Source organism: Alligator mississippiensis, chromosome 3, assembly GCF_030867095.1.
Source record: "Alligator mississippiensis isolate rAllMis1 chromosome 3, rAllMis1, whole genome shotgun sequence".
NCBI lineage: Eukaryota > Metazoa > Chordata > Crocodylia > Alligatoridae > Alligator > Alligator mississippiensis.
In genome coordinates this window covers 298868544-298883378 of record NC_081826.1, presented here as the reverse complement: position 1 = coordinate 298883378, position 14835 = coordinate 298868544, and the positions used below count along the sequence as shown (strand labels likewise).

Here is a 14835-nt window from a genome sequence, read left to right as displayed (position 1 = left end):
GGGGCCTGGAGGAGTGGGGGGTGGGGCTGGGTTGGGCAGCCATCGGGGAGCTGAAGCAGCTGGTGGGGAATGGGGCCAGGTGGGGCAGCAATTGGGGGGCTGGGGTGGGGCATGTGGGCCTTGTGGGGGGGTGGTAGCCCCTGTGGGGTCCATTTGGCCCCTGTTGGGGGGCCATACCCCTTGTGTGGGGGCTGAATCCCCTGTTGGGGGGCTGTAACCCCTGTGTGGGGGCCATTGCCCCTGTGGGAGGGGAGCAAAATATATATTCATGAATTCATGAAACATGTATTTAGAGTTCACTTTATTATTGTGATAAGAGATTTGCTTTAACACTGTAGACAGATCAATAAAACACTGTCCAACTGATCGTTGTCTCTGTCTCACACTCGCTCTCTCTTTATAGTGGTCTTTTGTTTTACTTGTGGAGGAACATGGATTTGGGGGTATTTTACAGAGTGACTTAGGGATTTTTTTCCTCAGGGATTTTTCAGTTTTCCAATAGGGAACACCAGAATTCCTGCTAGCGGGGCCAGCGGCAGGACCCTGCCTGCCCAGAGCCAGCCCCCCCTGGCTGCAGATCCGGGAGAAGCCAGGCAGGGTTATTTTGCCCCAATTTGCTCCACACCAAAGTGCATGTCCAAGCCTGTGCCCTGAGGCAAAAAGCCCCAGATCAAAGTTGCACCAGTTCTATTTGAGCCGCTGCAAGCACACGTACTTGCATGTGTGGACGCACCCTTAAAGTTTAACTCTCCATTTCCTGGCTTTGTGCCTCCCGAGAGCACCCACGTAATGGAGCTTATTGAGAGGTGGGCCATTTGATCTGCATCTTAATGTAGTTTTGGTTTGGAATAGATACCACAGGCAAATGTTCAAAAGGTAGAAGAGAGGGAGCAATCAGAAATGATTTTGAGTATGGGGAGGATGCTGTTACCATGTTGTGCCACATAACTCTGGGTGTAGCAGTGCTCTAGGACCCTGACATTGTGCTTCTAGGGTACCGTTGCCTGGTGTCACTGACTGTCAGAAGTGCTGGGTTTGTTGTCAACACTGCTTAGCATCTGTTGCCAAGAGGAAGGCTATAGCCACACTGGTTTTCTCTCCCTTGGGGTCTCCAGTTGTGTTGCTGCAGATGCCCCCAGCACTTTGCACACCTGGGTTTAGAGTTGAATTCAGAGACAAGCCTGGCCCCAGACCCTGCCCGCCAAACTGTGCGAGAGCTCACATCAAACCCAACCTGTGCAGCTGGATCTCCAGAATGGTCCAAAGAAAAATCTCTTATCCTCAGACAACTCCAAAGGAAGGGAAGGTTTGCATCCATATCCCAGCTCTACCTGGTGCCTGTTGTCAATTCATTTACTCTTTAGGTTCCTGCTTTGGCTGGATTTATCCAGCTGATGACTTGACAGGTGCTTACAGGGTAAAAAGTCTGACATTGCCACTGCCAAGCCTGGGTTCGACTTGATGTTGTCCTCGGCTGCGGTGGCTTGGTTCTTAGCCCACGTGGTTGCAAGCGCTTGGGGAGGAGGGAGTGTAAGGACAAGGGTCCTGCTTGAGCTAACCCAATCCTTGTGAAAAAAATCCCCGCTGTTATCACGTGCCTCCCATTAGTGAGCTATCCTGCTTGGGGAGCTCCCTTGGCAGGGAGACCATCAGGGAGACGTGAACCCTGAGGGGCAGAGTAAGTCCCCAAGTCACGAACCCCCTTAGACCAGCGCATCGCCTGCACGTCCATTGGTGCAGATCTCCAGGATGACCTCAGCCAACCCTTGCACCCGCAAAGCTCGGCTCCTCCAGGGACCCGATATATAAAACAACAAATAAGGTTGCAATGTGTCAGAAACGCAAGGACCCAAGTGTTATATCAGACACCAGGTCACCAACAGGGGAAGAACCTGGGAGGTTCATCACACAAACCACAGGGCCCAGACCTTCATGCTTGGGTAACTCGGCTAGTGAGGGAGAGATGCTCACATAGGCCAAAGCTGCACGGTGCAGAGATCTCGCTCTAGCTCTCCAGCCGGTTGTGGTGCCATACATAATGTTTATAAAGACCGAGTTTTGTCTGCTCAACCAATATGGTTTTTGGAACGATTGCATTCTGCTCAATCAAGGGGATTTGGAACGGATTTGGCTAATTTGACCTGGAACATGAGATATATTATTAGGTGTAGTGTACAACGGTGCCAGCATGGCACTCACAGGAGTCACGAGCCCAGCCTCTGCTGGGCTGAAGACGTTGCCTCCGTTGCCTGTGTTAGCTCCTTCTGGAGCTGGCTGGGCGAGCTGAGCCTGGCGCTGGGCAGATGCACCCCATGTAGCAGGCTGTTGCAGTTGGGAGGTCACTCGCTGGCGGGAGACAGGATCACACGTGCTAGGTGGGTGTAATGCATGCGCAACATGATCGGGACCCATTTCCAAGGGCCACCCGCTCCCATTGGCTCTGGCTTCACTCTCCATCTCCCGGTGCTATCCTCACTCTCCTCTGGCAGTGCTCTGAGCGCCCCCATCACTTGCAACATGCAGCAAGTCCTGCTGCCCAGGTGCTCTGCCTGCGTGCGGGTTACAGGCATCCCCACGGGCCATCAGCAGGCAGTCGGCCATGCATGGTACCTCCACGCTGCAGCCTCCCTCTGCAGCCCCGTGTAGACCAGCCCTGGGGCTGGGAGCTCTGAGCAGACAGGGCAGCCTGTTATTGCATCTGCCTCTCAGTGGTTCGTATGGGGTGATGGGATCATTCCCACCAAGCCGGTGCAGACGTGGGCTGCTCCGTGCCTCGGCGATGGGCAGGGACAGCTATTTCAGCAGGGATTCAGCATGATGGGGCAGGGTGTGTGTGCTGGGGCAGGGCTGGGGAAGGGGGTAGACCTGGGTACCAGGATCATTTGCTAGACCATCCTGCACAGATTAAGGGTCCCTTCCCCCAGCTAAGCTGCCTGCCAGCATCCCGTGCGCTTGCAGCAGAGGCTCGTGGCCGTGCCCGATCCACCTGATCCAGCTCAGAGAGGCAGATTTGTTCCTTCCCTGGAGCTGGGCGGCAGGGACTCACTCCACAGCTGAAATGCCCCAGTGTCCTGGGGGTCGGTGCTCACGGCACCTTGGGTGGGATGACCTGCCACGGGCTCTCCCCTCTGGTCGGCCTCACAACAGCAGCACGTGGATCCCAGGGAGGTCACATTATTCTTGTGGGGGTGACAGTGTCTCTGTAGGCCCTGGCACGCTCAGCACCCTGCCTGCCCACCCTCAGTGACTGTCCCAGCGCCAGGGACACTGGCATCCCAGCCGGCAAGGCAGAGGAGGGGAGACAGAGCTGCCTTGCCCCCTTCTCAGGTGCCCAGTGAGGACCAGTGACTTGCCCAGGGTCAAAGAGTGAGTCTGTGTCAGAGGAAGTGCTTGACCCCACATTGTCTGAGTCCCCACTCAGTGTTGTACCCACCCTCGCTGTGTCTGGAAAGAGCCAGCAGCAAACAGCCTCTGATTTTCCCTCCCTGCTGTTGTGCTGAGAGGGTCTCACGTGTGAGGTCCCAGCGCCTCATAATGGCAGGGTTGCTCTGGGGTCTCTGCCTCACACCCCAGGGACAGGGGCTGGGGGACACGCGTGGAGCCCAAAGGGGCTCCTTGCCCTGCCTCTTGGATCCCGTCCAGTGCAATGAACGGCCCCCAGGTGGGCTCCCCAGGCCGCGTGGATGGGTCCTGGCAGTAAAGGTAGACGAGGAGCTGACAGGCTTTTGGCAGCCCTACTTAATACCAGGATTTTGACTGCATGTACATGTGTGTCGGCATGCACACGCACCCCTGTCCCCCCGTGCATGTTTATGCAGACCAGCCACACATGGGAGTGCGTGTGTAATACTTGGCAGAGGAGGAAGTTATATCCCAACATGCCTTGCAGATCCCAAACTGCATGGAAACACCAACACTTTTTTAAACTTTTCACAGAAAGAGGAATGAAATAAAGCTGTGATTCATCATTCCCTCCTACCAGTGCAGCTCTCTCATGGCAATCCAGGTCCTGGTAGACTGAGCTTCTCAACCTTTTGAGACCCCAGGCCCCTCATTGGAGTCGAGGCCTCCCTCAGAAGATGCCAGCTTTGAACTTGCACCTTTTTATGACTACAGAGAAATCCTCTCCCACTGCAAACCGCTCAGCGAGCCCGTGACAGCACAGGATGGATCTGACACCCTTGAAAGCTCTAGGTTTCCCTTGTGAATCATGTGTCGGTGTTTGCACACCTCCCAGTGCTAATATTGAGTTCAGCCTCCAAAAGCATCTCCGTGCACCCCAGGGCATCGTGGCACCCTGGCTGAGAATCGCTGCGGTAGACCCACCAGTCCCATGCTCCATTTGCTTTATAAATGTCCTAAGAAATGGGCATTTGCTGCTTTTCCTGGTCTGCCCACCGCTTTCAGTGTGGGGTGGACGTGCTGCCTTAGGTGTCCCCTCATCTGGTCTCAGCGCTCCCCCCTGCTTTGTGACATGCGCCCTTGGCACTTGGGGTCCCGGCTCCTTCAGCCCTTGCAGACCCCATGGGGCCCTGCAAGCAGGTATGGAGCTGTGTCTTCAAACTCTGGGGTTACGACACCAAACTCTGGGGTAAACTGTCCACTCCTGAGGACAGGAGGGTGATCCAGGCTGACCTGGACAGGCTCAGCAAATGTCTGAGCCCCCAAGGTCTGGAATAGACTGCTGCTGGAGGTGGTTCAACCACCTACATTGAACACCTTCAAGAGACATTTGAATGTCTATCTTGATGGGATCCTATGACCCCTGCTGACTTCCTGCCCCTGGGGCAGGGGGCTGGACTCGGATGATCTCCCGAGGTCCGTTCCAGCCCGAATGTCTATGAAATCTATGAAATATATGAAAGTCTCCTGGGTCTCCAGCCCCGACACAATCACAGCTCTGCGGGTTTGCCCCTTCCAGCACTGCTCCTGCCTGCTTCTGCTGGGATCCCGTTTCCAACCTGCCTCCCATCCTTGTGTCTAGATCGTAGGACACATAGCACGTAGGAAAAACGCACCGGGCTCACACCCTCCCCACCTGGCTTAAGTGCAATGCACGGGGGCCAGTTCAGTCCTGTCACTCAGGGAAAGTCCCCCAGGCACCGATCAACTTAAGGAAGCAGCTGAGAAACCAACATCGCCCAGAAACACCAACAGGCACCACTGGGCATCTCTGTGCCTGTGGTTACGCAGCCAAGGGGCCAGGGGGCTTGTGGAGGACCTGGACCCACGCACTGCAATGGTTCATCCTCACGCATTTGGATGCCGTGCCCCTCCTCCTGGCTCAGCCCAAGCGATGCTTGATGTCTGCTGGACGGCCCCAGGAATGGCTGAAACATGAATTCACACCCCCCTGCAGCTCCAGCTCCCAGGGAGGGAACAAAGTGAGTGCATGACTCATGCTGGGCAGGACCGCGAATGCTCTCACCGCAGGGGAAGCGCTCTCAATACCTTTGTTTTATCAATACTTACAGGACCAGAGCACTAGGCAGGAGGCTTCAGCTGACGTGATGGATGTGTTGGACTAGCTCCTACCTATTTATGCATGGTTGGAGATGATCCTGTCTCTGAAGAGGTTACAGGAGGAATAGCCACAGTTGGGAGGAAAGGGGCAGGACTGGGAGTAGCAGAGAGATGCAGTGACTTCCCTACAGCTGCACTGGAAACCCTGGGCAGCGCTGGGACAGGGCCCAGGGCTCCTGCATCTCAGGGCAGCACCTGAGCTATACGGACTGGCCTGCTCACCAGCTCACATGGCTTAACATAGCGCTTCCCAGAGACCTCGGGCCAATGGACCAGCACCCATCCTCCCTATTTTTTATGGAGCCCAATACACCCTCCTCCTCACACTTACTGGAAACGGGGGAGCGCCTGGAGCAAGCACCAGTCCCCTTACCATGGCCTTGGAGACTGATTGACCACATCTTACTGGGAAAGTCTCCCACAGTAGAACAGATTTCCCAGCGTGACAGATCCCCCTCAGGAGGATGTGCTTGATACCATATAGATCTGCAAAGATACCATTGTTGCCATGTGGGGTCAGGCCAATGCTCACGATCCCAATATTGCACTGTTAGGCAGGAGAGTGTGGTGTACAATTGCACATGCACACACTAAAAAATCAATTAGGTACATACACACACACTAGGTGCATACGTCCATACCAGGCACGCATAAACAGGCTCTAGGTGCATACACCCCCACGAGGTGCACGCGCACACACACACACACACACACACACACATAGGAGGAAGTGTGTGGGTGATATCTATCTATCCCAGGCTGAATGTTGATCCTTGATGGCCAGTCGGGGTCTCCTTCAGCTTGGTGCGGTCCAGGGGGGGTCACTGGCAGGGCCTCTGGGGTGGATGGGTGCCGTGACGTGGAGCTGGTCTGGTCCCGATGGAAAACAGTGTTCCCAAGGAGTCAGTCTTCACTCCTCCTTTTTATGGGGCAGACTATCCATGATATCCAATGGGGAGGGCATGTCCAGAGGGCTCCCGGTGTTCATACTGAGCATGTGCAGCCTTGGCACAATGGTGGGTTGTCTCATGTTTTGTCTTGAATGCTGAGGGTGGTTCCAATGGCTGGGTCTTTGGTCCAGGTATTGGTTTTGGTGGTTCGGTCATTCAGAGGGAGCTATTTTTACACCTACTGCCATTGTCTCTCAAGCACCCCCATTCATGCCATTCATTCAGGAATGGAGTTACATAGGAGGGGTAGGTATGTGTCATGGGTTACACAACAGGGCATGGGGACAAGATGGAGAAGTGATAAAATGGAAACTTGACGTGACTTATGCTAGCTTACATACGTAGGCCTAAATCATATGGTACCAGTAAAACAGTAGTATACAACAGTATAAATCAAGACAAACATAATTACACAATATAAAGAAGGAAAAAACCAAAACCAATACAACTTGCTACCTAAACAAAATGTTGACGCTTATGATTTGTCTTAGCTCACTTATACTTATTTATAGGGAATAGAGAGGGAGAGAAAAAGTCAGAAATGGGTGGGGAAGGGAATGTATATCTATATAGATAGATAGATAGATAGGTAGATAGATATATCTATATATATGAGAAAAAAAAAGGCAGAAGAAAACTGGGGGTTATGTTACACTATGCCCTTCTCAATCTTAAAACCCGTGATCGTCAACCCTGTGGAGCCACCAGACCCTTGGAAGGGTGCAGGAGGTGTGCAGAGATAACCTGATGTAAGGAGATGAGCAGTTAAACTCGGCAGATAAGCACAGGCTCAGGCTTGCCCCTGCCTGCATGACTCCACATCTCCCAGCCCAGCCTTTCTGCAAGAAGAGAAGCACTGGACCATAGCAATGAGCTTTTGAAAATGGGTGCCATTCACTCCCCAGTGGTCCTGGAGGGATCCCTCGAGTTCGACAACGGAAGCTGCAGGCTAAAAAAGTGGAGAACCACTGCCTGAACCCTACCAGTGTCTGAAGAATACCAGACTGCACTGCATTCATGTCCCTGGCTTGACTGGGAGACGAATGCTGTTGTTAGTAGGATTTGCATCCCACTACATCCTAGAGGCCACAGCTCGGTCTGCCCCTCTGCCCTCATCCTGCCCAGCTATGGACAAGACGCAGCCTCCGTCCCCAGAGGCTGCAGAGCAAGCAGAGCTAAGGCCCAGGTTGGGGCGGTGCAGAGGCGTTGGGCAGGTGTGTGCTGCCCGTGGACTCCCTCACTCCGGAGAAACCCCCAGGGCCGATCTGACCCGCGGGCTGCTCCTCTGCCCTGGAGGAGGGCTGGGGAGGTCAGGGGTGCTGGTAATAGTTACTAACATTCAGCATTGATGGATGTGGTCAGGGAGAGGGGCAGGTCCACCCCAGGCTCACTAAGCTGAAGTGAAAGGCGTGAAGTCCGCCAGGCCCTCGCAGTGGGGTTTCACCGGCATGGACCGGAAAAGCAGGTGACAGCCCCCTCCCCTGGCTATGACCGAGGTCTTCCAGGCCCAACGCAGGGGTCTCTATAGTCCAATCCACTCCCATATTCGAGGCCTGACCCAAAGGCCACCACCGTGGAGTCAGGGCAGAGGGTCTCGGGGACTTCATAGGACTTTGAATAATGCCCAGCTCTCAGGGGAACTCTCTGCAAGAGGTTTCAGCCCTGAACCACTCCTCTCTGCAAATCAACCCCAGCTGCTCCCTTCCTTCTCCGCTCAGCAGCTGATCCACAAGCTGCAGCCAGAGAGGAGCAGGAATGCATGAGCCGGTGGCTGTCTGCGGGGACAGCTGAACTACAGGAGGTCTGATCTCAGTAAAAGCAAATCCCTCACTGGACGTCACTGCTTGGCTTGTTGTCCCTTTGCAGCAGCAATGGCATGCAACTCCGGCCATAGGGCTGCAGAGGGGAGGCACCACCGCTCTTATCCCATTCCTAAAAAAAACCGGATGGAGAGAGGCCAAGCCCATGTCACATCTGCACAGCCAGATGTTGGAAGGGCCGTGGGCAACCTCCCTGCACCAAATGTTCTTGTTCTTGGCTCCAGATGTCCTCCTCTCTCCTTTCTAAAGAGATGTTGTAGTCCACAGGGTTGCAAAGAGCTTTAAGATGTGACCTGACTGTACCCTGGGGGTCCAAGACCAGGGAGGGTTCTTTCCGATTCCGGAGCCACCTGGAGCCCTGGTTGTCTGGTTTGCAAGCCAGGGAGGGACTGCCGGAGGGGATAAACGCAGCAGCCAAACTGGCCCGTGGGGCTGCTGGCAGTGACTGTGGGGAACGACGCAGGAGGCCTAGGAAGAGCTGGGGTGAGCTGACCCAGCCGAGGGAGCAGAGAGACCTTTCCGAAGAGCATCCGAGTCCTTGTGCAAAGAAGGCAGCGGCATTCGGCCGTGCCCCCAGCCCTGCAGCAGAGAGGGAAGGAGGCCCAGGTGCACCATGGCTGGATGAAGGAGGAGTGACTTGCATGGGAGGAAGAGCTCACGACGGGCTGTATCTTGTCAGGAAACTTGTGAAACAAAGCCCCAGGGATCTCAGGGGAATGGTGCCCGCCCAATGCCAGTTAGCATGACACAAGCTCATTTTTTTCTCACTTTCTCAAAACAGACCGTGTGGTGTCCTCTGAGAGCAGCTGTTCAGGGCAGAGATGTTCTGCATCCACCAAGAAGTCAAGAGACCTGTGTCCAGTGCCTCCGGCTCTCTCCTCCACACCATGAAAGCACCCGTCATCCTCTACGTCCTCTTGGCTTTCCTAGACCAAGGTGAGTCTCCTGGCACCAAGGCTGCATGACAGGGGAGAGGACGAGCCCTGGGACGGCTCCAAAAGTTCACCGGGAGGGGAGTGCGGGTGCCGAGACAGGGATGTGACCAGGAAGGTGGGTGGGAGGAGAAGGCAGCTGGAGTTTGCCACTGAAAGGTTATATCTGCAAGGGGTGACTCTGGTCCCCTGCCCAGGATGGAGCTAGTGAAGCGCTGGGCTGCTGCGAGGAGAAGCGGGGATTCCTCCCAGCCCGGACCCTTGCACCCAGAGCAGCTGGCGAGAGGCCCTGACCCTTTTGTGCCGCGCTGAGCCCAGCAGTAGCGGCGCCTGTTCCCACTCCCTGCAGCAGTCAGAGCCGTGCCTCCCTTTGCCTTTCTACCCCGGCTGCTCCTCAGATCAGGGCACAGGCACGATCCCAGGTACCAACCCGCAGCGGTGTGGGGAGATCTCAGCAGCCAGAAGGAATTTGCTTTCTGGATCCCCTCAAAGCAGCAAAGATGGTTTCATGCCCAGCTTGCCAGCTGCAGAATCCCAAAATCCCAGCTGCTCTGGCAGCTCTGCAGGCCTGATGGCACGGCTCAGCTCAGCGCCAAGGGGAGCCCTGAGGGCAGGGACTGGGCAGTAGGTGGGGAATCGATCTGGTGCCCGGGCACGAGGGGCAATGGGGGAGAGGAATCTGGTGCTGGGGAAATGAGCGACCAGCCAATGCGAGGCAATGCCCACAGCATCTCATTCTCCTGTTCTCTCTTCTTCATGCCCCCTTCTCTGGAAGCAGCCCCTCGCCCCAGCTTCCCTCGCCCCACCTGCTGCTCCCATCCCCCATGCCCGATCGCCGCCCTGACTCCAGCCCCCATCCAGGTCCTGCCCCTCCAGCCCCTTCTCAGCCCCTTCTCTCAGGAGGTCTGGGATGTGCCACGTACTGCAGGACGGGTCCCGATGGCTGCAAGCCTCATCCTGTACAGCAGGGCTGTGGACCCAGGGCGTGTGTCGTGGCCAAGCCTCTCAGCCCCAGGACACGTCCCTTCTGGGCTTGTCCAGTCACATCCCTTGGCACTTCCTGGTCCCTCATGCTCAGATCCTGTGGGGATGAGCTCTGCAGGACACGAGTGCTAGGCAGGTGGACAGGGAGGGAATCAGCTGTTTTTGGATCCTCTTTGTAATTGTTTGAGCCTCATCTACCTTTTCGGATCCGTTTCCCTGTATTTAGAGCCTTGCCCAAAGGAAAAAAAAAGTGCTTCAGGGAAGACAAGAATACAGGGCTGGGCTCCTTGTGAGTTCAGATCAACGACAGGAATAAGGAAATAGCAAATAAAGTTGTTACAAATTAGGAAGCAACTGTGGCAAATGTAGGGGCAAACGGGGAGGAAGAAAAGAGAAGGTGGCACCTGCTTTGTCGCTCACGTGGGCTGGCTGCAATAGCGCTCAGAGATATCCGGAGATGCAGAAGGGAAGCAGGGAGGCAGCAGGTGGTGAAGCAGAGGAGCTGGAAGAGAAATGGGGGTAATGCTCACTCGAGGGACAACGGCTCTCTTTCCTCCTCCAGGCAGCTCTCTCCAGTGTGAAGTTTGCCGTGAGAAACGGGACAGCTGTTCTGGCTCCATGGAGACCTGCAATCCAGGCCATGATACCTGCGGTATTATCAAAAGTGAAACGATACTAGGTAGGTGAGAGGTACTTTTAAATAGCTTTACTTCCCCACCCCACAACTTCAGTTTCCGTAGAAATTAAAGGTCCAGGATGAAGCCTCTTGTGAAGTCCTTTGGTGCCCTGTGATGAAGAGCTCAAGGTGCAGTTACTAACTGTGCCGGGATTTCCTGTTCCCTTCTCACAGGCCTCACACTTCTCATAGGGAAAGAGTATATAGGGCCTAAATATTCATTTCATTGCCCAATGCACCTCTTTGAGCGCTTGCTGGACACCTCGGCTGTTAGCTGGGCAGGAGCGTGCATCTCTGTGCATCCGGCAGCACCTTTGTGCTCCAGGGTCCCTGCGCTGGGCTCCTGGATGGGAAGACGTTGAATGGCCAAGACTCAGCCTAACCAAGGCAGCATCGTCTGGCCAGCTACATGCCGCTCCGGGGAGGAGCCAGGTACAGAAAGATGGATGGCCAGAGAGAGAGAATTACTGACCTGGGTTAAGACATTGAGAAGCTCCTGGAGGAGATGAAGAGAGCTCTGCGTGTTTAGAGAAGACTCACAAATGTGGAGCTGGGTCTGGAGTACTCTTCAATACATCCTTCAGGAGGAGTCCAGGATCTCCCGACCGTGTCAGGATTGGTATATAATGTGGGGGCAAGGTCGTGCCGTACCAGGGCAGCAACGATGCAGGTGCAGGGAGGAAAGTCCTTTGGTCATGAATGTGGTTTGTTAACTCTGTGCCGTGTTCCTCTCTGTTCCAGGGGAGTTGAAGTCGCGGACTTACACAAAGTCCTGTCTCAGCTCTGATGCGTGTCGCAATCCCTTTCTTAGCATGGACTTTGGGAAAGGAATAAGACAAAGAACCAGTATCGCCTGCTGCACCGGGGAGGCCTGTCGAACTACATCTGTCCAGTGTATGTGTCTCCTCTCTCCTCCTCCCGTCCCCATCCACCCATCACAAGGAGGCTCATGCTTGGGTCACAGTTATGAGTCCTGCTTTGTCCTGAGCTGGCACCAGCCTGGCGGTTTGATAGTATCATAGAAAATGAGGGCTGGAAGGGACCTCAGGAGGTCACATCTAGTCCAACCCCCCGCTTGAACCAGGACCAGCCCCAACTACATCCTCCCAGACAACACTTTGTCTAGTCTCGTATTTAAAACCTCCAGTGATGGAGAGTCCAGCACCTCTCTGGGAAGCCTGTTCCAGTGTTTTACTAGCCTCCTCCTGAGTAAGATATTTCTAATATCTAACTTCAAATGTTCTTGCTGGAACTTGAGCCCATTGCACCTTGTCCTGTCATCTACCCCCAGTGAGAGCAGCCCGGCTCCATCCTCTTTGCACCCCCCTGCAGGGAGGTGAAGGCTGCTATTCAATCCCCCTTGGTCTTCTCTTCTGCGGACTAAATCAGCCCACTTCCCTCAGCCTCTCCTCACCAGTTGTGTCCCCCAGCCCCGCAACCATCTTCACTGCCCTCCCCTGCACTCTCTCCAATGTGTCCACATCCTTTCTGTAGTGAGGGCCACAGCTGGACACAGGACTCCAGATGTGGCCTCCCCAGTGCTGAACAGAGGGGAAGGATCACTGCCCTTGATGTGCTGGCAGTGCTCCTACCAATGCAGCCCAGGTGTGGAGACTCCCACTGAGCAGAGAAAGATTTCAGGGCTTCACACAGGAGCCCAGGGGACACTGGACCGTGCTGCTCATGCACGTCCAGAGCTACAGCTGTGCCCCTGCCCGTAAGGTTGAGAGGCTGACAGGGGAGGAGATCTCGAATGCACACATTTCCCTTCTAACCTTGTCAAACCCGACTTTGATCTGATTGTTCCCAGTGCCACCAGTGAACACCACTCTCAATGGCTTGCAGTGTCCAGCGTGCTACAGTGTTGGATCTTATGACTGTGGCAACGAGATTGTGTATTGTGCCGGGTCTGACACCTACTGCTTTGATATAGCAGGGACACTTCTCACAGGTAAGTTTACTCCTTCTGTGCTGTCATCTTTTGTTTTATCTCATGAATCCCATTGCAAGAAATGCATCCAAGAGAAAGAAAAGGAGGTGAATGTAATGGAAGTAGAGCTGAGGACTATTGAATAAAAGGGAAGGGGAACATGACACGGCTTTGTTCCAGTGTTAAAGCACCCGGAGGAAAACCATGCAGGCAGGGCCAGCTCTTGTGCTGGGTTGTCCCCAGGCTGCCCCCAGCTGTGACCTCCACCCTGGGAAAGCAGATTAGTGGTTACAAGAAAGTTTGTGTGTTGATTGTAGCAGATTTGCTTCCTGCTGGAGGGGACGAGAGAGCCGGGGAAGCTGGAGATGTGAGTGTGACTCACTCACTCACACCAGAGACACGAGTCCTGGGCCAGAGGTGGGCACAGACAGCATGCACACAGCCCTTTCTTTCAGCAATCGCAGTCCCCACGACCAGTCCCAGCTTCCCAGGGGGCAAGTGCCTCCAAGAGCCATTCCCTGTACAGAGAGCAAAGCAAACTGTCTTGCTGCTTGGAAGAAACCCCCAGAGTCTCAGCCACAAAACTCTCAACACCGGCATTTCATCAGAGACAGATCAGCCTTTTCGGTCTCTGAAAGAGAACTTGCCAGGTTACCGGTACCAACACAATGAAGCGACCGGACTGAATAAAACCCATGTCTGGATTTCAGTGCATGGCTATTTACATCATCCCTATGATGTGATCATCTTGCAGCTGTATTGCTGCCCCAAGATTGCCAGATTAGACAATTCCTCAGGGTAAAGCACAAGCAGAGGGATTCCCTGGGGAGGTAAAAGTCACAAAGTTTCTTGTCCTCTATCAGTCTTCAGAAAGTAGACACAAAATAAGAAAATGAAGAAACCCACCTGCTAATCCCAGCCCCATCATCAGCCCCGCACCCTCTCTAGTCTTCACACATCATGTAAATCAAAGTGAATTCATCCCCTCTTGAAATGACACAAACTCTCGAGATCGTGTCAGGGGAAAAGGCCAGAGAGGAGTTTACGGTGTCTTAGTGCAGGACCTGATGTGCGTCCTGGCGCTGGCGTCGGGTGTTGACTACTGAGAGGAGGAGGGAGTGGCTGTGAGGCCTAGGAGGGGTTGTTGCAGGGACCGGTAAGACATGCCGTGATGCTCAGTGTGTTTCTTCTGCCCTGCAGGGGAAGTCAGTGTGAAAGCCGCAATGAAAGGCTGCACCACTCTGTCTGAGTGCAAAGTGCCACAAGGAGAGACGAAGGCACTCCATGTCTTGTCCATGAATTTTACTAGGTTTGAATGCAAGCCAGCTTCTTCTGCAGCCAGCAAGGCTTCTGGATGGACCCTGCGAGCCATCCTCTGGTTTCCCATCATGGCCAGGCTCATCTTGACCAAGACCATTTCCTGATGTTCCCAAGGGGCAAGAAATGCAAAGTCTGATGATGGAAATCATAATGCTACATAATACTCTGCCTCCTTGCTTTTGTGCGATTCTTTCTGCTACGGCTTCTGTCCGTGGGTGGCTCTTTTCCCTCTGGGTCTGGAAACAAGACATGGTCATACTGATGTGAACGAGGAGAAAACACACAACATTTCACCCTACTGTATTCCCTTTTACTACAAGCTAGGGTAAAGTTATTCCAGGAAAAATCAGAGGTCAAACTTGTGTCCCCTCTTAAACTTGATATGCTTACATTGGTGTATGCAAGTCATGAAGTGAAACCAGCATTAATGAGTCATGTCCAGCTCAGCGTCTTGCATGTGGTTAATTTATCAGGGTTTGTGATGTATTGTGTGGCTGTTTATCCCAGGCTGGGAGGTAGGGACACACTTTAACATCTTCAGCAGCGACTTGGACGAGGGGGTGGAAATCACGCTGTCCAAGTTTGCTGATGACACTAAGATGTGGGGCGAGGTGGACACACTTGAAGGGAGAGAGAGACTGCAGCTAGATCTAGACAGACTACAAAAGTGGGCAGACGAGAATAGGATGGGGTTCAACGT

The 14835-nt window shown here is 54.1% G+C and overlaps 1 protein-coding gene across 1 annotated transcript; it reads left to right on the top strand.

Moving 5' to 3' along the window:
- The first annotated feature begins 9052 nt into the window (after nt 1-9052).
- LOC132243340 (phospholipase A2 inhibitor gamma subunit B-like) lies at nt 9053-14581 on the top strand. Its single transcript, XM_059725318.1, has 5 exons — nt 9053-9229; nt 10772-10888; nt 11627-11779; nt 12696-12836; nt 14016-14581. The coding sequence occupies exons 1-5, from the start codon at nt 9115-9117 to the stop codon at nt 14237-14239; spliced, it is 750 nt and encodes a 249-aa protein (XP_059581301.1). The 5' UTR covers nt 9053-9114; the 3' UTR covers nt 14240-14581.
- Nucleotides 14582-14835: the final 254 nt, after the last annotated feature.

Excerpts from the sequence above, each read along its gene's own strand:
- LOC132243340 (XM_059725318.1), top strand. The coding sequence starts at position 9,115 with ATGTTCTGCATCCACCAAGAAGTCAAGAGACCTGTGTCCAGTGCCTCC. Across the intron at positions 11,780-12,695 it reads TCGAACTACATCTGTCCAGT|TGCCACCAGTGAACACCACT; the intron begins GTATGTGTCTCC and ends GATTGTTCCCAG. Across the intron at positions 12,837-14,015 it reads AGCAGGGACACTTCTCACAG|GGGAAGTCAGTGTGAAAGCC; the intron begins GTAAGTTTACTC and ends TCTGCCCTGCAG.